This window comes from Centrocercus urophasianus, unplaced genomic scaffold (genome assembly GCF_019232065.1).
Source record: "Centrocercus urophasianus isolate 14NV4802_14NV808 unplaced genomic scaffold, USGS_Curo_1.0 seq_14, whole genome shotgun sequence".
NCBI lineage: Eukaryota > Metazoa > Chordata > Aves > Galliformes > Phasianidae > Centrocercus > Centrocercus urophasianus.
Genome location: NW_024884586.1, coordinates 37,376,406 through 37,400,892, shown reverse-complemented (window position 1 = coordinate 37,400,892; position 24,487 = coordinate 37,376,406). Strand labels below are relative to the sequence as shown.

At 39.4% G+C, this 24,487-nt stretch overlaps 2 protein-coding genes across 5 annotated transcripts in view; one reads left to right on the top strand and one right to left on the bottom strand.

Moving 5' to 3' along the window:
* The window catches only part of DGLUCY (D-glutamate cyclase), a 39,386-nt gene extending 22,228 nt beyond the window's left edge, over positions 1 to 17,158 (bottom strand). For 2 of the 4 annotated variants that reach the window (XM_042813228.1, XM_042813229.1), the window contains exon 1: positions 17,080 to 17,158. In XM_042813228.1, coding sequence (XP_042669162.1) covers positions 17,080 to 17,151 — 72 coding nt within the window. In that variant the 5' untranslated portion in view covers positions 17,152 to 17,158. Of the gene's footprint in view, positions 1 to 6,357; positions 6,829 to 10,149; positions 10,183 to 17,079 lie in introns of those variants that run through there. The other 2 variants (XM_042813231.1, XM_042813230.1) reach the window with 2 other exon arrangements.
* Positions 17,159 to 17,854: 696 nt separating this feature from the next.
* Positions 17,855 to 24,487, top strand: part of RPS6KA5 (ribosomal protein S6 kinase A5) — a 62,846-nt gene continuing 56,213 nt past the window's right edge. The window contains exon 1 of the mRNA XM_042813597.1: positions 17,855 to 18,254. Within this exon, the coding sequence (XP_042669531.1) occupies positions 18,182 to 18,254 (73 nt within the window). The 5' untranslated portion in view covers positions 17,855 to 18,181. The remainder of the gene's footprint in view (positions 18,255 to 24,487) is intronic.

Genomic DNA, 24,487 nt, shown 5'->3' with positions numbered 1-24,487 from the left:
GAAAATGTCATTTTAACGTATTTCACATCTGTTATACTTCTCAAATATTCTTTATGTGGAAGCAATCCTATGGCTATTCTCCCACTGGGAAAACAAACATGTAGAAGTTTAAGTCGTACTTCATTCAATCTGGAGAAGGAATAGAGATAAGTACCCAAATTACAGTCAGTATCTTACTCTTTTGTTGTATATTGGAAATTAAAATTGTGTATTTTTACAGTATTATTAAAGTTGAAATATTTTTCTCTTAACCTAAAGTATCAAGAATTAAAATTGTTTATCATAACACCGTAAAGAAGAAGTAAAATGTATTTTAGAGTAAAATAATAATTTGGCTCCTTATCATTTTAACCTCGGCTGCTTTTCATGATCTAATTCAGAGATAATGTGCTTGTTTATCTAATCATATGCTCACTCTAAGCAAAGAAACTGAACTATCCTCCAAGCAACTGAATTACCATCCTCCAAGTTTTTCTTTAATTCAGGAGGAGCCATTCTTGATGTCAGTCATGAGAAGCAATGATGATGATTCCCTTTTGCTGGGGGACATATTTAGAGGAGGGTTGTTACAGTTAGGGTAGTAAGGTTACTTTGCAGTTGGACTTAATGGTTTTTAAGTTTTTTTCTGACTTGAGCAATTCTATGATTCTATGATGATTCTATGATAGAATATGCGTTATTCTTTTTTTTTAAAGGTGCCAGTAAATTAACGTGCAATGAAATGTTACAGCCTTCCAGCAAAAGTTAACTTTTCTGTTAAAGATCCACATTTTGTACTTGTAACTATGATTGCAGAAGGTTTCACTCCATAGTGGAATGCATTTGAGCCACTTCATTATGAAAATGTGTACCTCTGAGTAACTCATACCTTAATTAACTTGAAGAAAGAGCAATTATGTATTTTGACTGAAATTAAACTCGTATCATATGCTGTCTGCCCAAAATATTTCCCAAAGCTTGCAGAATTCTGAGAGGTTGATTTAAGTGAGCTTTGTATCTGGACTTCAAAAATCTTCAATTCTTAATTCTGACATATTTATATAACATCGTCAGCCAAAAGAAATAAGCTTGCACATTTTTCTTGAACTCTAACTTACTGTCTCTGACTCATCCCATCTTCTTTGCTTTTAGATATCGATCTATATGCCAATTAACAATAGTCTTCATTGCAAAATTCTTGAACAATTCCAAGTGCATATTTTTAAGATAACAGGAATATGAATAGAGAAATGTGGCTGAGTTCTGATCCAGGCCTATAACTGCCTGTAGTATTTTTACTGCAAAGGGAATTTCTAACACCAATCTGGAATTATGCATTCAGACAGATGTATTCAAGGGATCCTTTATTTCTAAGAATCTTTGAAAACATCTTAAGAACTACTAGATTACTTGGATTTGAAAGACAGTCTGAAGTTCAGGAAACTAGTTTGGGACAAAAGCTGTCTTCAGTTCAGTATTTTGCCACAAATTCCCTAGTGTGATGTTGGGAAAGTCTGACCCTCAGTGTACAGAATTTATGTCCAGTGGGATTTTATTAGCAAACATTTAGGCACCTAAATTTTTTAGATTCATAAAAGTGTAAGTGGATAGCAAGCTATTTGACTATGACTATCAGTAGTGTCAAAATACTGGCTCTAAATACCTTATAGAAACTCTTGATCTTGTAGTTTCAATCTGTGTACACTGCCCCTAGCTGCACAGCAAGATATGTTGTTGATGATATGATATGATATGATATGTTGACTAGTTAGGAAATAAGTAATTTAAACATTACCTTTGTATAAAAGTAGGATGACTCACCTATTCCAGATGAGATAGAAAACACACCTTACAACCATTTGTGATCACTGTGCTAATTTTATAAAACTACGGGGAAAGTCTCCTATAAGATAAAATTTTGACCTGTAAGTTCAGATCACTGTATTTGCTCTATAATGTCAGTAATAGATTATGTCTCTGTTAATTTATTTGTCATTGAACTTGAAGAGACAATAAAAACTCAGATGCTTACAGTAAAAATGTAGCTTTTGCTATCTGACTTCCTCAAGAATGGCTAATTTCTGCACAGTATGTTGCTTCCCTGTGCTAGGGGCACGCTTAAGCTTAGATTCCCCAGCCATCTCCAAGACCACCTGGAAAAGAGCTTGAGGACAAAATGATCGTGGCCTGTTTGGGATGACAAGGGAAAAGTACCAAGATTATTCAGGTCTTACAGCACCTTCTCCACTTTGTCCCATCAGGATATCTAAAAAGCAGAGAGACTATCTTCATGGGACTTGTGAGCAGCTCACTAACTAAATGGTCTGGTAGGGCTGTTAATCAGTAACCAGCACTTGTTCCTTTGCCTAGCTTTTTCAACTGCTTTTATTTTGTTCTGAAATAGTTTCAAGTAACAGTACCAGGTACCTTATGTAGATGTGATGGATAACGGTACAGATAAGACAAGGTGCAAGATTAGTGTTAAAAAGCCTTTAAGATACTTACATGGCCTATGAAATGCCTGTTGTGCCTGAGGGTATCCTTTGCAGTGTTTCTCCAGGACACTGAGGTGTCACGATCACTTTTAAATAACCAGGTTTTTTAAAATATGGTTTCACATTAGAAGCACAACTTATTATTTCACATGTATTTTTAGTGTTATATACTGAACCTAAATGAATGACTTAAAATGCTTTGCTGTCTTCAGCCATTAAAATGGCACCCACTATTGATGTGAGGACGCTGCCACATTCTGAGCTGCACTCCTGTGTCTTGACAAGGAAGTTGGAAGCAGTATTGTATTTAAAAAATATACACATATTCAGGAAAATAACTATTCTTTCCATCACAGTGGTGATCAGAAAGGTTCGATAAACAGGTCTTAGATGTGGTTTTATTAAGTTTAATGTAAAATATCATTTTACAAGGTTTAGTGGAGAAACACTGGTGGTAGGTGATGGCTGGACGAGATGACCTGGGATGTCTTTTCCAACCTTGGTGATTCTATGATTAAGTATACATCTGTGCAGCACCACTCACATTAGCGGAGTTGGGTGGACAAAAACAACCTGATTATCTTGTCCCCACTGATGTACAGACTGCACCATTATCTAGGCAAAAATGATTTTCAGAAAAGTAGACTAAAAAAAATATTTTTGAATACAGAAACTGTGATCAATTCTTGCCAAGAGAAACATCAAGTCATTAAGCATTTTTGTGTGTAGTTTTTAGGACCGTTGTTGGGTACTGTGACTATGAGCAATGAGGTGAGCAAGAGGCATCTACTAAGTGTAGTAGACTGTTTCTAAGAGTCATCTTTATCACTCATTGTAAGGAATGTGCTCTTTTTCCGTTGAATCTCACAATTCATGGTAGGTGAAAGGCATTTTGAGAGGGGTGTTACTTTATTCCGCTAAAAGACTTGATGTTCTCCAGGGGAGTACCCTTCCCTGACAAATCACTTAGTGATTCACTAGTTTTTAACTTTAATCCTTATCTACTAACAAAGTTAGTTACTGTTTACCAACGTAAGAGTTAAACATTGTACATCTATACTTAAAAAAAGTTACCAGCATCCACATATCTTTACCAAATTATCTCTAACCCAACATGAAGCAAGAAAAGTTCAGTTACAGACTGAATTTAATAATGAAGTAGTCTTGTATTTCACATGGCCTGTTTGATGGACTGAGTAATCTCCTTGTACCACCCCACTGTATGCACATCCTGGGCTTTTTCATTTTCACCCTCTTTCTTTTGTCTACAATGTGCTTCTCTCTGCCTTTGTCCTCCCTGAGCTCAGTCCTCATCTCACAACTCTAAGCTGGGCTGACTCTCCTAGAGTTTGCTTCCTTGCTCTATCTGACTGCACCTTCTGGCAACTTCAGAACGTCAGTAGCTCATTTCACTAGCTCATTTCAATTTACATCCATGCTGTTTTTCTTGATTGCTCCTCAAACTCTTCCTCAGTTTTCATCCTTAAAACTCACTTTTCTATTCTTCTTCTGAAATAATGTAATCTAACTTCGTAAATTTAAAACAAAAACAAAAACACAATAAATAAGTAATACTTTTGTACACTTTTAAGATGCAGACTCCACTGAATCTCAGTATCAGCATCAATATGTATGTATATATATATATATACATATATATACATATACATATATATGTTTGCTCTCTTAATATTACAGATGATAGGCTTGGATTAAGCATAGCTTTATTTCTATTTTCTCCATTGCATCTCACTAATTTTTGTCAACAGAACAATTAAATATCCTTGCAAGATTATGTACCTTCACATTAAACTCTTGACCGAACTATAGGTTTATAAAGCATTTTTATAATCTGTCAATATAATCACTTTTGATATCCTGAAAAAGGAAGCATGTAAAGCAAAGGATTTTATATTACCTTAGGGTTTTCAAAATAAGAAAGCAAATCTGTAAATTTTGCAGATATTTAAAGATGAGTGTAGATTCTTTCAAGATCCACACTGTAAATTACTCAGTTTATCGCTCTGTTTAAGTGCCAGAAAGATTCAATTTTGAGGTGCAGTGGATGTGTCCATACAGCTGTGCTGAACTACTCCAGATAAAAATTAATCCTTTAGTGTTGTTATATTTATATTCATATTCATATTCATATATTCTTCAGAAGCATCAGTGTGACTGTTTCGCCTTCACAAGTGTCAAGAAAATTTATGAAATAAAATATACATATAATATTTCTGTAATTTTCAAAATGAATCACCTGAGAATCTACAGCCTGTAAAATGTGCTGCTGATAGCAGTAACATATGAGTCAATTTGAAGACTGGAAAGTAGTTTTTAACAGTTTCTGATGTTACAGGTCTGTTTTTTCAGTGGCACTGGTATACATAAAAATATGGTTTAACATTGCAATTTTTCAAAGCAAAGAGACTTGCTTGCAAATAGCCGAAATCTCTTACGGAATATAATCTTGCAATTTTCCTGTAGCTTTTATCCTATTTTCAATTTAAAATTTGATAACAAGACAGGGTGATGACATATATAGCTCAGTGACCAAAAATATGCAGAGAGCATTACTTAACACTGTTGGGTAGGTTTTTTAGACATTGTCATGCAGGTAACTTACCCAAAGCTATTGCTGCAAGAACAGCAACAGCAGGGTCACTTGAAACATGAGCCAGCACACGGGCTGCCTTTGCTAATACTTAATGGAAAGTAACCTAAACTAATTATAACCCATGAAAACCCTTTGTGTACTGCGCCTTGCCCTAGTATGAATATGGTTACAGAGGTTTCTTAATGCAAACATGGTTTTAAAAGACTTGTTGCTTAATTATGAAGCTCATCAGAAATTCTGCCAAAAGACTTCTGTGAAAAGCGCACAAACTTCTCTGAAAATTTATTTAATCTCATTTTCCAAACAGGTCTCACAGCCATATTTGTAATGCTTTATCTGAAGAACCCATTAACGATTCTTTCACTCCTCATCTGCTTTGAATCATTTCAAAGCACAGAAGTGCTCTGTGTGTAATTTCAAAGAGGAAATGCTTTGTGTATTTTCAGACAGTGGTTCATCTAGCAAATTAAGATTTAACTTTACATTTGAAACACAGGGTATTTGGCTTTGAAGTTCAGGAACCTTAAATAAGCACCACAAATAGAATTTTAAATGAGTTTCCGTTAGTATTTTCTCTGCTGCCTAAAGCAGTTATCCTACACTTATGATCCTGCAGATTGTGTCAAGATGAGCAACTGGTAAGAGAATCAGTGCATCCTTGATGCAATATTGTTTACTTGCTAAAAAAAGACACACAATGTTTAGTTTCTCCCAGTATATCAAGAACAAGAATCAGAAAGCAATCACCAGTTCCAACGCAGTCATGTCAGACAGCACTGTGTGTTAGCAAGGCACATCTTGTACAGCACTCATCCCTTGAATTTCTACTATGTTTATATTATTATACAATTAGCTTCCACTCTGGGACAAAATAAATTGTTACTGATGTGGAGAAATCTGGGTAAAGACTAGAGAAAAGCCCAGGCCGTGAACTTTTCCCTAGAAACCAGTTCTCCAGAAACTAGAGTTCAGGCCCTACCCCTGCATGGACACAATCTACACAAGATTGGAGTTGTTTAGGCTTTTATATCCTTCTCAGGTGTTTTATACCCTCCTCATGTTTTCATGCACCCTTCCAACTCCTTGGATCATACCTAGTTCCTTCATGCCTCCTGCTTCATCCTACATAACCACAAGACCAACAAGCACTGGAACGTTTATCTGCAGCTTTAGCAGGATAAAACATGCACATTCGAGAAGGCAAGAACCTTTATCAAGATTTAAAAGCACCACTTTCATGCCTTTGACTTTGCTCACAGAAATACTTACCAGCTGCTGTAAGAAGAGAGAGCAAATGATCTACCAGAGGTTTTCATTTAAGATGACGTGAAGTGCTTATTCAACTTCAAGAAATGGAAAAACAAACAAACAACAACAGCAACAAAAAAAACGACGAACACATGAGGGTGGAATTTAAATACAGTTGCCTAATTTACTCTGAGCTACAGAAGAGATTCAAAATTGCTCCACAATTCTCCAGGCTGTGTCCAGTCATGAGCACTTCATCCAGGCCTCGTCTGGTGCTGAGGCAGCCTGAGGACACAGGAGGGCTGTCCTCACTGACCATAAATGCCAGCTTTTCACCCCGTCTTCTACCCTAACCAGCAGAATTCTGCATTTTGGAACCAAGGCGATGAGCACTGGCTGGGTAAAAATTCCTGAGGTGAGGAAAACTCTTCTAGTCTTACTCACGTGGAATGAAAATGGAAGTCCATAGGGCAAAGTACAGTGACTTGTACTGCTTTGTTTGTAAAGCAGCAGTCATAGGTGCTTATCTTGATAAGAAATTATGCCACCGCCTAGGTTACACCCAGTCATGTCATGCATGATCACAGCACTGACAGGATGCCTGTTCCTTCCTAGGAATTCCATCCAGGTGTAAGTAGGTGAGTGATGTTCTGCTCTCTACACACCCTAGAAATAGTATTGTGCTCCCCCCAAAAAATAATGCTATGCTCCTGCTGTACAGGTCGTTCATGTTACCGCAAGGATTATGCTATTTCACACATGTCTACTGACAGCTGTGAAGTCATTCCATCTCTAGCTTCTCACCAAGCACTTCTCAGGTATGGTGCCTAAAAGAATTATTGTAGCTTAAGTATTCACACAAAGAGAGCCTTTTTGAAATGCAAGTATCTCAGTAGGCTAGATACAGGGAAACTCTGGTTAATTTTACCTCTACCAAGCTACCAAGCATAAACATTTTTGCCTCTACAAATATTTCTGATGGAGAGATACAGACATTGGTTGTTTGTTCCACTTGATTTCTTCAACTCTTAGACCAAGAACTATTGAGAAGAACCCAACAGGACCAAGCATAACTTCACATGCTTAACTCTTGGCTTAAACAGTATCATTTGGATAACAAGGTCAGTCAGTGGCAGGCTGTGCAAGAATACATCATTGCAGCTTCCAGAAGGAATTGTTGGTGAAGTGCTGTCAGCAGCCATTCCATGTGATGGCAAATGGTATGCACTTGGAGTGCATACCACTTTATCTTGGAGGATCCACACTGCCCACATATTTAATAGCAGTTTGCATTATCAAGGATGCCTGGACAGCTTTGTTCTGCAGCATCCATTCTGACTGAAAAGGCTTCGCAATATTTCAGACAAATTATGGCTGCATTTCTATGTTTTCATTACTGCATACCTGACAGCTGTGGTACTATTTCATAACTATGTCTCCATGGTTATCTGGAACCTGCCCTTGATGGTCTGTTTGGTGCAGCCAGGAACCTGTAGACACATTTACATTCTACCTGTGCATAGCCTGACTGACAAACACTGATTGAGTAGGGCAGCTGATGAAAAGTAATAGTGATAAGCAGCAGAATCAACAATGATGCATATTCTCTAAGGCTGGCAATGACCAATTTATTTGCCATAAATAAAATTGTGCTAGGTTTTTCCCTGTGATGATGCCCAAGCTCTGAAAACACAGATGTTACACACTTACACATCCCAATAGATGGCCACGCAGAACCCATAAATCTTTGAACTTGTGAATAAAAACTTGCAGGATTAATTATAATCCTGAATAACATAGTTAAAGTCCCCTGTGATGGGACCCAAATGAAGATCTATACCTCATCCACAGCTTTTCTTCCCATACTTATATAGAGACAGTATGAAACTATGGCAAGCAAACATGTGAGGACCTCTGCTTTTCAGTATCACGTTGGATAGAAAATCTGGAGGATGTGGCAGTTTGATCAAGCAAATGGGTTTTGCTACACTGGCCTGATTGTCCACTCATCTGTAGGAGCCAGGAATTTGCTAGTTAATGGTAAATCAGCTAATGGTAATCAGTTGATGGTAACCACATTGATTATGGGAAAAGAGCTTTGTAGCTTGTTGGTACCGCAGACGAGGCATCAGGAATTTCCCCTGTGCTTCCAGTTGTTCTCTCTGTAACTTGGAACAGTCATTCAAGACTTGCGTACAATGTAATCTTCCCACTGGGCAACTGTGCTTGTCCACTACAGTCATCCTTAATGAATTAGAGAATGACATCCTCTATGGCTGCAATGGTTAGTACTGTTTAGGAGAAAGATGGCTTTCAAGTGAAGCTTTCCCTATGTTCTGTGGGTAAGTAGAATAAGATCTGCAGGCTTGTCACCTTCAAACCTTTTATCATCACAAAACTGTGCTTTTGAAAAGCAGCTCAGTGTTACAGCGATGATTCATAATACTGCAGTATCACTTAGCTGACTTGAAAGAGATGTTAATGTCATCATTTTGATGTTCATTACTAAAGAATAAGAAACTAAGGGCTGAAAATGCCTAAGGTATCCATAGCCTTGTTTTACATTTTTAAAAGACCTGAACTACAGAGTGTTTTTCTTACTATGTTCTAGTTCCATAATACAATGTTTTAATAGAGACTTGATTTTGTATTTTGTATAGAAGGAGGACAGAACAAAATTTAAGCTATTACTATTTTTATTTATTTGAGTAAGGTTATATGCATAAAATCTTGTATCTAAGTTTACAACATAAGCATTCAAACCTATACTACTTCTGTGAATATAAATAGTAGAGATAAGTAGTCCTATTCAGTTCAAGGGCAGACAAAGTTCTTAAGCATCTGCTGTACTGTATTTCACCTATGTAAGATTTTGAGAACAAGCTATACACTACACACAAATTTGAGTAAAAAATGATATGCCAGGGGAGAAAAGCGAATTTAAAGACAAGACAGAAGAAGACATATGCAATATATCACATAGTTTTTATAAATACATGTGTATGGGACAAGATAAAACCCTTGATAAGAATTCTAATTAGTATTGCAGAACCATACATTATATACATTTGTATTTTACATACAAAATGTAGCTTACCAAAAGCTATAAAAGAATATGAATCCATATATAAAAGTTAACAAGTTTGTGGTGTCCTAATCAAATAATAAATATGCATTTTCTTTTCAATTACTGGAAAGTAAAATCACTAAGCATTCTGAGCAGGTGCAACCATGGTCTGGAAAATATTACCAAATATTTTCCACTCCTTTTGAAGGAGGAAACTGCTACTATCAGTACTTGGTTTCAAACTCTCAACAGAAAAATGTCTGAATGCATATATATATATATATGTACACAGTGAATGCACACACATATATGTATATGAGTACTTAAACACACGTATCTATGCATTCATTTCATGGCTGATCACATAAAAATAAACTGCTCTCGGTTAAAGAGAGTTATTTCAAGACTGCTATTTTAATACACTTTAAAATGAATATCTTAACGTTTAAGAAATAGTATGACTTTTCTATAGTGATTAAATATACAAAAGAAAGTGTGCAAAACAAAGTATATTAAGCAGGTACAGTTTAGGATATAATCTATATGTATTAAAAAATCTGAGAGTATTAACAAATATGCATCTAAATTCAGTCACCTTGAATTCAGAGCCCACAGATCACAGTTGTCCATCTTATAAGTAATCTGTAATATAGACTTATCCCACGAAAGAGTGGTCAGGCACTGGAATGGGCTGCCCAGAGGAGAAGTGGAGTCACTGACCCTGGAGGTGTTCAAGGAATACTTACTTGTTGCACTGAAGGACATGGTTTCGTGGGAAACATCTGTGATGGGTGGATGGTTGGACTGGATGATCTTGGAGGTCTTTTCCAATCCTCGTGATTCTGTGACTCTATGCATATATAGAGGAACCATTTAGTTCCTAAAAGATATGCACTTCTGATGGAGAATCAATATTTGGCCTTATATAGTAACTATCAGATGAAAAATTTTCAGTGGAAAAATCAATTTTCCCAGTTTTCAGTTGTGCTTTAGGGACTTTCATCACATTACATGAATGGGAAATTTGGGGGGACATCTTTTTTACTTAGCACAAAGGAGCACCATTCTACAGGTAGAGCTCTTCAGCATTACTGCAGTGTGATGTAATCTTAACTGCACTGAACCTTTGTCTTGTGACAACCATAAGCTTACATTTTCAATTCTAGATCGAAAATTTTGTTGAAAAGAGTCTCTGACATACAATACCATACAGAAAATAAGATCTAGAATTATTTATTTAGACTTTAAAGTAAATTTGAATAGATGTGCGGCTTCTTTGTTTATGAATGCTGTAGGTAACTGGAATACTGAGATATTTATTGCATGAATATATGAACTTAATAGATAGATGCAAGACAAAGAATCAAACTGGAATGACAAGAGGAAAGCTGCTCTCAAGCAAACGGCCAATAATAAGCAACTGATATTCTGTTAATAGGTGGTAGTAGAATTTAAGTAAGATGGATTGCCAGACTTTCTTTAAATGTTTTGGGTTTATTGTTATTCGTGAGAGGGCTCTGTTTTAATAACACTGTATGATTTCTCTATTTGTCACTTTTAATAATCTCATCAGGAATGAAGTTTACAAAACCACAGACCAATCAAATCACCAGGACTGAAACAGATTGTTGTAACCCAAAGCTTCATGTACAGTAAGAGAAAGGATGCAATGTAAAGCTTCAACTCAGGCAGGTAGTAGCACTAATAGGAAGAAAACAATGGTAATGTTCAGAATCACCTGGAACTATGACAGTAACATCCTTGGATCTGCAATTGAAGACAAATGTTGCTGCTATGATAGCAGATACAGGAAGTCTCTGGGGGTGGGAGGAGAATAAGTCCATTTCCCTGGGGTTGTGCAGGTGGGGTGAGAATGCAGAGGGACGAGAATGCAGTGAAAAAGAGGCAGAGGAAAGATTAGGCAACTGTTGCCTTTGAGAGGGAATGATGACTTTTTCATGGGCTCTCTGAAGTCAGAAAGGGTGCTTAAAAGGCTGCAGAAAGAACCGCACCGGTTTGGCCTGAAATACAAGATTAAATAAGGGATTAACAGTCTGTTTGTCAAATGGGAGGGATTCTGTGAATCTATCTGTGAATCATGATTTTTGCAGAGATATCCTTCATCTACTCCCTCTAATCAAAGATAACACTCCAGAACTCCAGTGAACACCGTGGGCTCACGACCAATTCAATTCATAATTCTGTCCTGTTAACACTTGCTATCAGAAAGCATTTTTGTCTAACATATGAAGCAAATGAATATCTTATACTTGTGCACTGTCTTCAATCACATAGTTTTTTAAAGAGAAATACAGTCACACAGGGGAACAGTTTTAACTAATTTATTATCCAAAAAATTAGGAAAATACTGCATCTCACTACCTGCTCAAAACAAATGTTTTGATGGGAACATAAGGGCACACTGCAAATCCATGCTGCTCAGAGAACAAGTGGTTAAGTCCAAGTTACACTGCACATGGATTACTGAAAACTCAAAGAACTGCTAGAGTGTGGTTCACGTCCCTCACCCACAGCAAGTATTTCACTGGACAATGAGGTGAGGAGACTTGTGCTTCACATTCTGGGTTTGAATATGAAATAGTGGCAGATCCAACAGAAAAGACAACATTCCATGCAGGAGATAATAGGTAACAATTCTTCCTTCTCTCCCTTTTTAAAGATTATTTAGATTAACTTTTTAGGAGCTATTGAAAATTTCTGATTTATTATTACAGATATTTGTTTTATCAACTATGTTTCACCATAATATTTTGTACCTGCTGTGTATCATTAGAATCATGTCTAAAAGCTGTTTTTATAATGAAGTTTAATTTTTTCATAATTGTTCAAAATTAATGATAGTCTCTCTCAAATCTTTCATCAAAACAATTTCCTGGGCCTTTTGAAGAGATTTTTTTTTAGTTGTAATGCTGCTTATCTTAAATCATATTATATTATATTATATTTATTATATTATATTATACTGTAATATATTACACTACGCTGAGAGTTGCTCTCCAATCATCTAGTACAATACCTGAAACTAGTAGAGGGTTTTGATATTTTTCTGAAGAGCTCAGTATCCTATTACAAGTTCTTTCCCAACTCCTAGAGATATACCACCAGACTCTGAAATACAGTTCTCTTATTTAGCCATCTCTGCTATTTCAATTAAAAGGTGCATCTTGTCTCTTTAAAAGAGTAGTTTCAGAATCAATAACCATGTAACTTTTGTCAAGGTAAAGGAAAAAATAACCAAGGAATCTCTGCAGTGTTGGTCACTTCATTGATCGCTTTTTTGCTCTATGGCATTTTAACAGACATAATATGCTTAAATATGTAAGTAGGAAAAAAAAGTGGAAATTATTATTAGTTTTCATTTATGCTTTTCATAAACTGCCCTCCCCTCTTCATTAAGCAGTACTTTCTCTCTCCTTTTTTGTAGGATCTCTTTAAGAACTACAGCTCATACCTTCAAGCTTTGCCTGTTATTCTTCTATTTCCCCCCCTCATGTTTTTTGCTTCCTTTTTTGGGGGTGGAGAGCAGATGCGTGGCTTCTGCAACTATCAAGATGTACTTGTGGTCTGTGTGCTGACTTAAAAGTTTCAATTTCCTCATCTGGAGTTTTCAGATCATGTTGATTAGCTTTTCCTTCTTAAAGTCCCCGTCTCCAACATGTACAGTCAGATTTCAAATTCAAATTTCAAATTCAAAAGAATTCACAAACGAGTCTTCTGAAAAGGATTTGGGGTTTAGTTACACTGCCATCAGTATTACTCAGAGGTTTAATGGTTTTAATGACAAATTTGAAAATAATTTAAATTATGAGTGAGGATTATGACCCAAAAACCAATTTTTTCTATTAACCACAAATTCTACCCCTATCTAGCTTAAGCATTTATGCAGATCAGAAATTGAAACAACCTTCTACTTCTAACAGGTAGTTTTTCATTTTTAAATAGTGTTCATTAATTTTTCTTTTCCACATCAGAAAGCAAATAATGTAACATTTTAAATTATTTCTCTTTTACAAGCATTCTTAACAATTAAAATTTTTAAACTGTTGCTAGGAAAAGTAGATGTGTCATAATTGAAGAAAAAAACAAGTGAATTTTCAGTGAAGAAATGAACGCTAACTGAAGGACTTAAGTCTAAACATAGAAATACATGCTGATGCTGAGGTATAACCCTAGAATCAGTGACATATCTTCATCACTTATCATTCACTCTTTAAAGAAAGAATCCATTTCCTGACAAAGCTGTACCACTTCCGTTAAAAAAAAGATTGGGCTTGGATGCTTAGCATAACTTCTCCTTTCATGGTATGACATTAAGTGGTTTTACATAAAACTCTCAGCCAGAGCAGTTTCATACAAAAATGCTTTAAACAGCAAATTTACCTACTCTATCTACTTTTTGACAGTTAGCAAGCACAAAAGCTCAACTGCAGATTTAGAACAACAACAACAACAGAGCTCTTAAATGCAGATAAAACTACAAATTAGTACCATATTAGAATTTCACCCAAAGTCTGTTTTATTTTATGGCTGTCTTTCATGAGGAGTCCTTCCTTAAATTTATATTTTGCTTTCCAAAATTTGATCCTCTTTTTCCCTTGCTCTGCAAATATTCTCAGCGGGCTGATTAAAGGAAACACTTCATATCCAGCTTTCCAACACTTGTACTTTGAAAATAGCACCTACACCTGTAACAATTCAATGACCACAAGAAAGTGCTAGATGCCTTCTTAGCATCATAAAAGCTACTGTTTTTGTATGCAGCTCCACTTCAGAAAATAAATAAATCAAGCACCTTGATATTACGAAGCAGTGACACCCTGGAAGTAGGCAGGTACAGCACTCATTTTCTTCTCTCTTTCTCTCTCATTTCGTCTGAGAAGACTGTATACTGAGCACTTCAATTGCACCTCAGCTCTCAAAGCTGCTTGGCATATAACCTCTTTTAGAACCAAAGAGGAAATGTTGTGACATTTTTAAAAAACTGTTCAATTATATCTTCGTGTGATGTGGGTATTTCCCACAACATTTTTTTCCTCTCTCCTTTTGAAAATAGGAATGGCAAGTGAATATACATATTTTTTGAACAGTTGTGCTGTGGGGTAGAGAAGGGACATCTATCTTTAGAACTCTATTACTCCATGTTCCCAAACTTGCAGCACATGCTCAGCCCAAACACTGAACTGCTGGTTGATCGATCTGTCAGGTTGCTCTTGTTGTACACAAGAATATCAACTTGGCTTGAAAATACTGTGTAAAAAAAAATACATCTACACTAAACTTCTCATTACATTGTAGTCTTTAATTGTCTTTACATTAAATATTTCTTTGCCTCTTCACATTGGAGAAGTAATGTATTGAACACAGTTACGCCAAGTAGTATTTTTTGTTGCACACACCTGAATGGTTATTTAAAATGCAAATAACATTTTCAGTCAGTTAAATTGCACTCAGAGCAGCATTTCTAAAAGCACAGTTTACATAGCAAAGGTGGTTTTACTTCTTCAGACTACAAAGAAATCTGTTATAGACCATTCTGTATTCCCTGTGGGTCTATAGCCCATCATTGTTTCTGTACTTTCACATGCCTGCTTCAGCTGCAGGCTCAAGTCAATTTCCTCCCTCATCTGACTGACTCTCTATGCTAGTGATTTTAATGGAACAAAGGTAGAATCTGAGGGCTGGCACACAACTGCCCACACTTCTGACTGCTGGCATGGCACAGTTGGGCCCCTGACTAGTACTCCCTGAGTCAACGTCCTCATACAAGCTGGAGGCCAGCATGGCTCAGTAACTTTACAATCTGTCTAAATCCAGCAGGCAGTATGGAAAAGGCCACCCTGTTTTCACAGGTAAATAATTTAGCTGTATACATGCAGACCATGCCATGCTATGTCATGCCACTTGCACTTGACACCTGGATAACAAATCCTGCTCTACTTCATTTACTGGTATGGATAGAGTCTGTATATTTCCTGTAAATCCTATTTACCCTTAAGGGTAAAAAACGGTATCCTTTTACAAATAGCCATAAAATCACATGATGCTGCTTCAAAGACAAAAGGGATGGTATTAATTAAACTAGGCTGCTACACCTGGACCATTTGACTGAAAGTACGCCTACCCTTAAATTGAGCACTGACCAAGTTTTATTATCTCTTACTCCCAAAAGTTCAGTTCAAATGAAATCTTATGCATACTCTTCTACTTCTAGAATAGATGAGAGGTTTTGTATTTCAGTGTCAACATAGTCCTTCTGTCATAACGTATGCCAAGAGGTGGGTTTGTTTCCAAGCATTCACTTGGGAAGTTTTGCTCTTTTTGTGAAAATGGGAGAATCCTATTGCAAAAAATATATTTTAACATGGGAGATACTGTTACATAAAAATCTCCATGTGTTAATATTTGGCTTTGCTTTTGCCAAAGTGCACGCAAATCACAGTCTCTCAGTGACAACAACAAACTTTCAGCTCATGCAGTATTTTTTTCCAAGCCCAGACAGAGCATATAGAGCAAGCTGTGTGTTTTGCTATAAGCACAGTCCGCAGCTACCATAATGGATCACTAACCTTGGTTAGATTTGTTAGGGTTATCACCTCACTAGTTAAAGTTGCTATACCATTTAACCTGACATTTAAAGGGAAAAAAGGGAATACCTCAGCATGAGGAAAGTAAGCAGATAAAGTCTGTAAAGCTATGAACATCTGAAACTATTTGCAACTACTGAATTCGTTGCCAGCTCTGCTGGTGCTTCGTGCAAAGAACAGAGGGGAGTCAGGTTTCAGTCTCTCTGCCGAGGTTTCCAGGGGCCCTCCGAAGCACAGAGCTGCCGGAGGGCACTGCGCCAGTCCCTAAGATGTGGGCTAGGACAAAGAATAATCAGCAGTTGTTACTCCTCCTTGAGAAGTAGGCACCCCACTACAAGGAGCCACTAGTTACAAAGATGCAAAAATGTAACAATTAACTTCATCCATTTATTTTGCATCTTCATTATTTTCTCTGCTGCAGGGGAAATGATGATGAAACGTTTGCTACCTCTGCAATAGAGATACGGCAGTGTAATTTTTGACATTAAGTGACAGAAGTTAGCAAACTGATGTATTTTTGGTCTGAAAACACACACACACATACAAATCCACAACAACATGAAAAAAAGCCCACCTAAAATTAAAATCAAGACATGGTGTTTAAAGACTGCTGAAGTAGAAAGATAGTGGAAATCTCTGATCAACTTCAAATAGCTCAACTCAGTGTCCCCTCAGGCAGTGTATAGCTACGTACGAACACACAACAGTTAGATATCTGTGCATACAAACACACACCAAGAAATATGTGATACTGGAACATGAAGGAAGGATCAGCAGAAGACATTCTATTTCACCGATGACTGCTGTACCGGAATTAAGACTTCACGTGTGAATGCTGCTGTTGTGACACGGTGTTGCAAACTTGTACTCTTGTCTAAGGCCGAGAAACAGCACTGACACCGAACAAGTGAGCGCAGACCCACAGCCCCGCTCGGTGCGCCGGGGCCACTCCCGCCCCGCTCCTTCCCGCCTCCTCCCACCCCCTTAGCGCCGCACGCGCTCCCACGCCGTGAGGCCACGGCATTCCGCGCCGTGCACGCGCGCGCCGTGCGCTGCCGTGCCGGGACGTACCGGCGTGCCGGGCGGGCGGCTGCTCTCCCGCTGCCTCGGCTCAAGGAGGTGGGCAGCGCGACCTGACTCCATTCGAGCCGTGCCGGGCCGTGCCGTGTGGGCCCGCACACGCCTTTCCTGAGGGGAGGCCCGCAGCCCATCGCCCTCCGGGAACCACCCCCCTCCGCCGTTTCTCCCTGCCCCTGCCTTCGCTGCCCGGTCGTTGCCGTCAGGAGGCTGCCTCCCTTTTCCCCACGCACGGCGGGGCGCCGCTCGGATCCCCCCGCCGCCATTACGAGTGGGAAGGCGTCCAACCTCCCCCCCGCCCCCCCCAATACGATGGAACCGGCCCGCAGTACAGAGAGATGGCAGATGATTGGCAATCCCAGACACCAATCAGCGCGCTCCTTTTTTTCTCTAGGCGACGCAACGCCCGCCCTCAGGCGGTTTGGGGGATGTAGGAGAGGCGGGAGGGAATGTTTACAAACAAGATTAGGGAGTAGAGCGATGGCGGGATGGGGAACGAGGAGGCGGAGCCGGCGATTGGCGCAGCCGTTGGGCCAATCAGAGAAGGCGCCGCTCGGCGGAAGGGCGGGGGGCGGTGCGCGGAACGATCTCTGCCCAACAGCCGCGGGCGCTCTCGAGCGCTCGCGCCAATGAGGGCTGGGCGGGCAGGGATGGGGCGCTGAGAGGAGCGGCCACGGCGCTCGCTTAGCCCTCCACCCCGTACGGCTCAGCCTATCCCGGGCGGGCTGGGCTCGGCTCGGCTCCCTGCCGCTGGGCGGCTGGAGCAGGGAGGAGGGGAGCGGCAAGGACATGGGCCGGCTCTGAGGGCCGAGGGAGGGCAGCCTACGTGTGTGCCGCCCCGTATTTTACTAACTGCTTGCTGTCGGGTTTATTTATTTATTTTTCTTCGCGCGCCCCCCCCCTCTTCCCCCTTCCCCACCTCAAGGCGGAGGGAGAACAGTCCCCTCCCTTCCCTCCCTCGCCGTGCGCCTATGGCTCCGGCTCCTCGCAGCGTCCCCGGGAAATAAAATCCGCCCGGGGCTGGGTGCCGCCCCCCGCCTCCACGCACACACCCGCGGGGAGCGGCCGAGGCGGGGGAGCGCCCTCCCGGGAGAACATGGAGGGCCCCTCGGGCTCGGCGCAGGGCAGCGAGCGGCCGCTGCTTACCGTCACGCACGAGCTGAGGAACGGTGAGCGGCGGGGGTATGGCGGCGGGGCCGGGCCGAGGGGGGGGCCAGCCGCGGGGGGGGGGGGGCTCCCCCGCCGGGGGCCGGGATGGCAGTGGGGTATTTCTGAAGAAGTGTTTGGGCCACACTTCTGCGCCTCGGGCTCTCCTGTCCCACTTCCCCGCGGGTCCTGCGCGCTTTTGAAGGAGATAAAGGTTCGCAGATAAGGGTCGCGATTTCCCTTAATCGCCTTTTTGACTTTTATGGCAATGTCAGTGTGGAGGGGAGGCTGCCCACTGCAGCCCTTAGCGAGGTAGTTTCGGTGACAGCTCGGTGGGAGGCCGGGATGCGGCGAGCGGGGCGTGCAGCCCTCGGCCCGGCCCGGCCCCGCGCGGCCCTTCGTGCGGCCCCGAGCTGCAGCCCCGCACGTGGCCGTGTCCGTGTCCGACCCCGCGGGGACCTGGTGCTGCGGGAGATCTCGGGAAATGTATTTTTAATTGCGGCTCTGTGCTCCTCTGAAGTTTCCAGGCAACTTGAACGTTACGGTAAATACAGGACTTGCTGTTAATTCGGAAGTGTGTGTGGTACATAGTCGGGATACGTATTCTCTGTGTTTATTAACAGTATTTAACGCAGCTATTAGCCCACGACCTTCATTCCTTTCACCTTTTTTTTTTTTTTTTTTTTTTTTTTCTGTAAGTAAAAGCAACTATAGGATGCTGTTCACCCTAAAAGTTTGAGCAAAGCATCCCCGCGGCTCACGTAGCTGACATCTTGTGCTGCACCGCTTGGGAACGGCAGGTGGTATTGCTGAAGTCCCCTCGGTACTGCTCAGCTTCCCGTCCCGGTGTCGCACTGGTCCAGGGGCTCTGTAAATGTACCCCAGTGGAGCATAGCTATCACTGCAGCGTTTAAAAAAAAAAAAAAAAAAAAAAAAAAAAAAAAAGCTCTTCCTGCAGAAACCGAAGAAGCTGTGGTTTCCTTCTTTGAAGAACAACAGCAACAACAAAAAAAAGAAATGGTGGAATACATATTTGTCTTATTAGGTATTGCTAGATTTCAGTATGTGGGAGAGAAAGAAGTAGGGGAAAAGGACATGGATTGCGATTGTTCCATGTTGGACTCCAGTTCTGTGAAGATTTCTTTTATAGACATTGAGACAGCACATATTCCTGCAAGACAGTAATTTAGAGGTACTTTGAAAAATAAATGTGTTCAGTGACACTAGACAAAGTGTTGTCTAACAGCATAATACACAGTTGGTTTGATCTTGATTTTTAAGCTTTATGGAATCAGGAAGCACTGGTATTTTAATTAATTTTAAATAAGAAAAGACCAGGCTTGTTTGTCTTTTTGTAAGCTTTTGAAATGTAGTTTCATGGGAGTCAGTTGCTTTCCCTCTCCATATTAAGTATCTAGAAAACTCTGCTTTTTGAAAAATGCTTTCTAGCAATGGCTCGTCTATTTCAGGAACATTAGGGTGGAGGAGGGAGCTGCTCTGTCATGTACTCCTGGGAGACTCCTACTCCTGAAGATGTCAATAGTGTCATTGCTATGCATGGCATAGCAAGAGATTGTCTCAGAACTTGTATCTGCGCAATGCATGAAGATGTGATAATTTGGGGAGAAAAATTGCCCTCAGCTCTTTTGCATAGAAAGGTATAATTTATACATATACATAAGGATACTTTGGATGCTTTTCTTAGCTTTTTGCCCTCGATCTGGCTGTGTGGATGCTTAGCTGCTGCCTGGGGTCAACCCACCAGAGTTATAAAACGCACAGCATGATTATTTATTTTCACTTCAGTTTGGGAAAGAGGGCAAGGGCATTCCTCAAAGCAGGAATTGTAGCTGTAAGAATCTTTGCTGCTTTAAAACACTGAGGTTGTGTACCATGAATATCTTCTTAACGTGTGATTTGTTTAGATTCTGGATTCCCTTCCTCTTTGTGTTTCCTTTGATGTTTCTAGCTCTGTGACTAATTGAATGATTTAGAGAGTATCAAAAGTAGTTGGCAAATGAAAAAGAGGTCAGTTTCCACCATGCTTCGGAAGAGTGTATTATTGTGGTAGAAATTAGTGGCTTCTTTGAGAAAGGAGTGCCTTCTTTTCATGTTGTGGAAGTTGTTGCGTGAACCTCTTGATAACAGTAGCTCATTCAAAGCAGAAAGAATTGTGTATTCAAATCAGCATAGTGCAGGTGAACCTCTAGTTGTGCTTTGCAATTACTTGGGTCATGTAATTACTCAAAAAACATGAAGTTAGTTACAGACTGACATTGACTGCAGTCAGGTGAGTAAGTAAACGTACTATAGAACTTTGGTGTAAGATGAAACAAATTGAGAATAAAACAGGTGATTGCTTTTTACCTTCAAGCCAGTATTGTAGTATATGCACAAATTTGTGGTATTGTGGAAAATGCACAATTGGAGGACATGTAGTATTATCTCTACTCTGCAGAGGTTCTACTTAGTATCAAGCAACAGTCACTTGTTAGCCTTATATATCATGGCTTGACTTCTTTTAAACTTTCAGTTTGAAATTATAATTCTGTCTTTTGACGTCTAGGGTCAATCTTAATTTTAACTTTATATTCTGTGTTCTTAGGGCACTGAAACTCATTCTCCATTGCTTCAGCAAAAAGCAGTTGCAGAAAATAACATCACTTCATAGATGGGCTCTGTGATAGGGAAGGAACTGTGGCACTCGATTGCCTGTGAGATGCTGTGTTCTTTGTTAGATTGCAATGCTTGGGCGCTGCTCTGTGCATTAATGTTTAATTCTCATGATGCATAGAATCAGACTTTTCCCTACTACTAATCAAACTGTATGTGTGCATGTACTCTGACTGTTACTTTTGGTTGGCTGTTTTGTAGGCACAGCAGTGACTTTTAGAACAGATTTGAATTAATGTTGATTGTTTTTTTTTTCCTCTTGTATTTGGCAACCAATTCTTTTTTGTTTTGAAGAGATTGTTACACAAACCAACAGAAACAGCCATCTGAGAATAGTTGCCATCTCCTTTCCCTTATATTGGGAAGGAAGTGAGCTTCTGGGGGAAGTGGAATCCCCTTCTCTTGACAGGAAGGGAAAAAAACATAGCAAAGATCAACTGATTGCAAGTGGTGACTGTCTTTGACTCTCTCTGCAGCTCTCCAGCAGTGGAAATACTAAGAGAATGAGTTTTTCAGGATGATCCATTTCTTGTATCTTGTAAAGGGAAGGGCTGCGTTCTTAAAGGCTAACCTTCGAGTTGTCAGAATTTTGCATCTCTTCTGGAGATCTAAGAAGCTTTGTATTATTTACAGTGGGGAAAGTATTATAATTACCTGTTAACATTTTTTGTTCCCTCGTAATGCCAGGGATCTGCACAATGACAAATGTAAAGCCTATTAGAGAACAATTTACATGGGGAAGGATATGGGCAGAGGAAAGAGCTGTGACATAGAAAGGCAAGAAGGAGATAAGCTGCCAACAGATTTTATTTTCTTCTTGTTTTCTTCTTTCATAAATCTTGATTATTTTTTTTTTTGGTGGAACAAAAATAGAGGTTAAAGGATTCTGAACCTCCGTTGCATGTGTCTAGCTGGGAGGTTGCCCATCTCACTACTGTACTGCCTGGTGTGAGGCAAAAATGAGCAAAGCTGGGATCTTAAGGCAAACTAGTGAGAGATAGGCAATAGAAGTGTTTGGTTTGCTTTAAGCCATTTTTCTTTACCTTTTAGCTAATCTGCTTTGAAGGGGATACTGGATTCATTGTATTGTCACAAACTTTGGACTGAGGAACTTGTGTTAGTTTGTACTTGCAAGGGAAGAGGAGAGTGGAGCCTACAAGTAACTTGGCAAAGGGCTGCAGAGTTCTGGAGGCAGAACAATTTGGAATTTCCACTTGAGTCTAATAGTTTCACACCAAATTGTAAGCTATGAAAGGGTTAAAACAGTTTGAAGGATTTAATATGACAAATTCTTATTTGAAGAAGAATGAATTTACATGTGTCTGTAAGGTAGCTTATTGCTTTGTAAGGAGGGATTCCTGTGCCTAAAAAAGGAGATGAAATCATGAGTTAAATAGAGAATTAAATAGCAATGGCTGAATTCTCTGTTGTCTACACCTGGCACCTCTGCAGCACTATTTCTTAATTATTTTTAAAAGAAAACATTCTTATGGAAGCTTTTTAAATGATACAAAAGCTGTTTCTTATGGAATTAATAATCATAGTTTGTGTATAATGTTTAGATATCAAGAGATATTAATAATTAAATATTTCAAAACTCTACTGTAGTAGAGTACTCTACTTCAGTCCTTTCCTAGAGAACTAAAATATATCTGTGCTGGTCTTGCTGTGGGAGATACAAGGGCAGCCTTTAATACCTCAATACCACTCAGATCTGTGAATTTTACTCTAATTTAAGAAGCAGTTCAGAAAGCATTTGACAGAGTTGATTAAACTTAAGTGAGAGCCTGTATATCTTAGGGTGTGATTTGCAGCTCTTGATGTAAGTATTCCTGTTGGATCTCCTCCGTTGCTTGGTGTCGTTTGTTTTCTGGTAAACGTAAATTTGTATCTTTATGCATTTGTAACTTTATGCAATGATGAGGCACAAACTCTTCTAAGTCCGCTTTGCTTCTGACACCTTCTGTACCTAGGCAGATGGCCTGCTTCGTGGAGGCTTTACACTACAGTCATTGCTTTGGTTTTGGTTTGGGATCTGTTGGGACTATTGATGTTCAAAAGTATTTTATGCTGGTTTGAACAGTTGGTCACGAAATTTCACCTGAAAGAGGATTGTTCTGAAGATAATTCTTCAGTTTGCCTATCTTTTGTCTTGTAAGCCAGTATGTAAACACCTTCCCCCAAAACTTCAGTTACTCTCTTGTTAACCTGTGTTATTACTTTAACACTGTATCAAGAATTCTCACTTCAGTCATGGGCTGTATTGAGTGTTTTTGTTTGTTTTGATAAAATGGTATGCTGATCTCTGTTGAAGGAGAAGGCCAAATTTCATTCATACCTTGTTCTTGGTTATCATCTCTGGTTTAAAAAGGCGTGCACCGTGTTTAGACATCTCTTACTTGGATCTGGCTGTTTCAACTCTGGTATTTGTTAATGAATAAAGTTCTTGTAATTGTGTTACCTAACTTTTTTTTTCTTAGCTGTTACGTGGTGTATACTGTTATTGCACGTTGAGCTTGCTAACCATGGGATGCTTTTGGGCTGAATCTTGGTGACCTCATAGTGATTCATCCTACAGTAATGATAGACCTCATAGCAAAATCACTTCTGTAATAGCTTCTGCTGATGAATGCAAATGGATTTTAACATGGAACATTTTCCAACTCAGACTACTGTGTGTTTGGATCATTAATCTGTTATTAATGTGTTTTTTTTTTTCCAGCTTCTGATATACAGATGACAACTTTGGGGTATTGCTCTACAGCTTCAATCCATGCTAATAATGGCAGTGATTGTTTTCTGTTGCCTTTCCCACAGTATTTTGTACTTCTGAATTTCCACATTCTGTATTATACTTAGCTAATACTTCAGAAGATTTTTGTCCTCTTTGGCTGTGCAAAGCTTTGGTTTCCAGGCCTACTGGACTACGATTAACAACTTTCAAAACCTGAATATTTTTCAGCTCAGATGATCTCTTTCTCAAACACCTAATGTTACAGAGGATGAATGGTTGTCGCCACAGTTAGCTCAGTTGTGATTCTAGAGTTCAGAGTAGCATGAATTGCAATTTTCCTCCTTCACTGTAGGTCTGAACTGTGGCTGTATTTTATTTTTGCTTTTTTTTAATCACCTCAAGAACTACCTATATTCTTCATAGCTGTTATTTGAGAATTTGATTTTAAGTTTTTAAGATGGTTCCTTGTACTGATTAGATGGAACTTTTGTTCAGTGGCCTGACAATTATTAGCTGGTGATAGTCTTTCAGATTGAAAGGATTGTGGAATGTTTTTTTCACTTGTCTTCACAATAGATCTCAGTTGCTGAAACGAGTTACAATCCAAGGTGTAATTTCAAACATGTATACAACAGAAAACTAATACAGCATCCTGCATGTGTTTTCATCAGTGTCTAATGAATAGCAGTTGTGTAGTTTTGGTTACGTGCTGTGTTGTTTGTTGGTTTTCTTTTTTTTTGTTCTCCCCTCCTCCTCCTGTAAATAGCTTGCAAGTTTTGCTTAATCTCAAGGGAAAAGAGTCCGAGTTCACTGAGTAAGGAAGTAGTCATTCTGCTCTACTATCTTGTG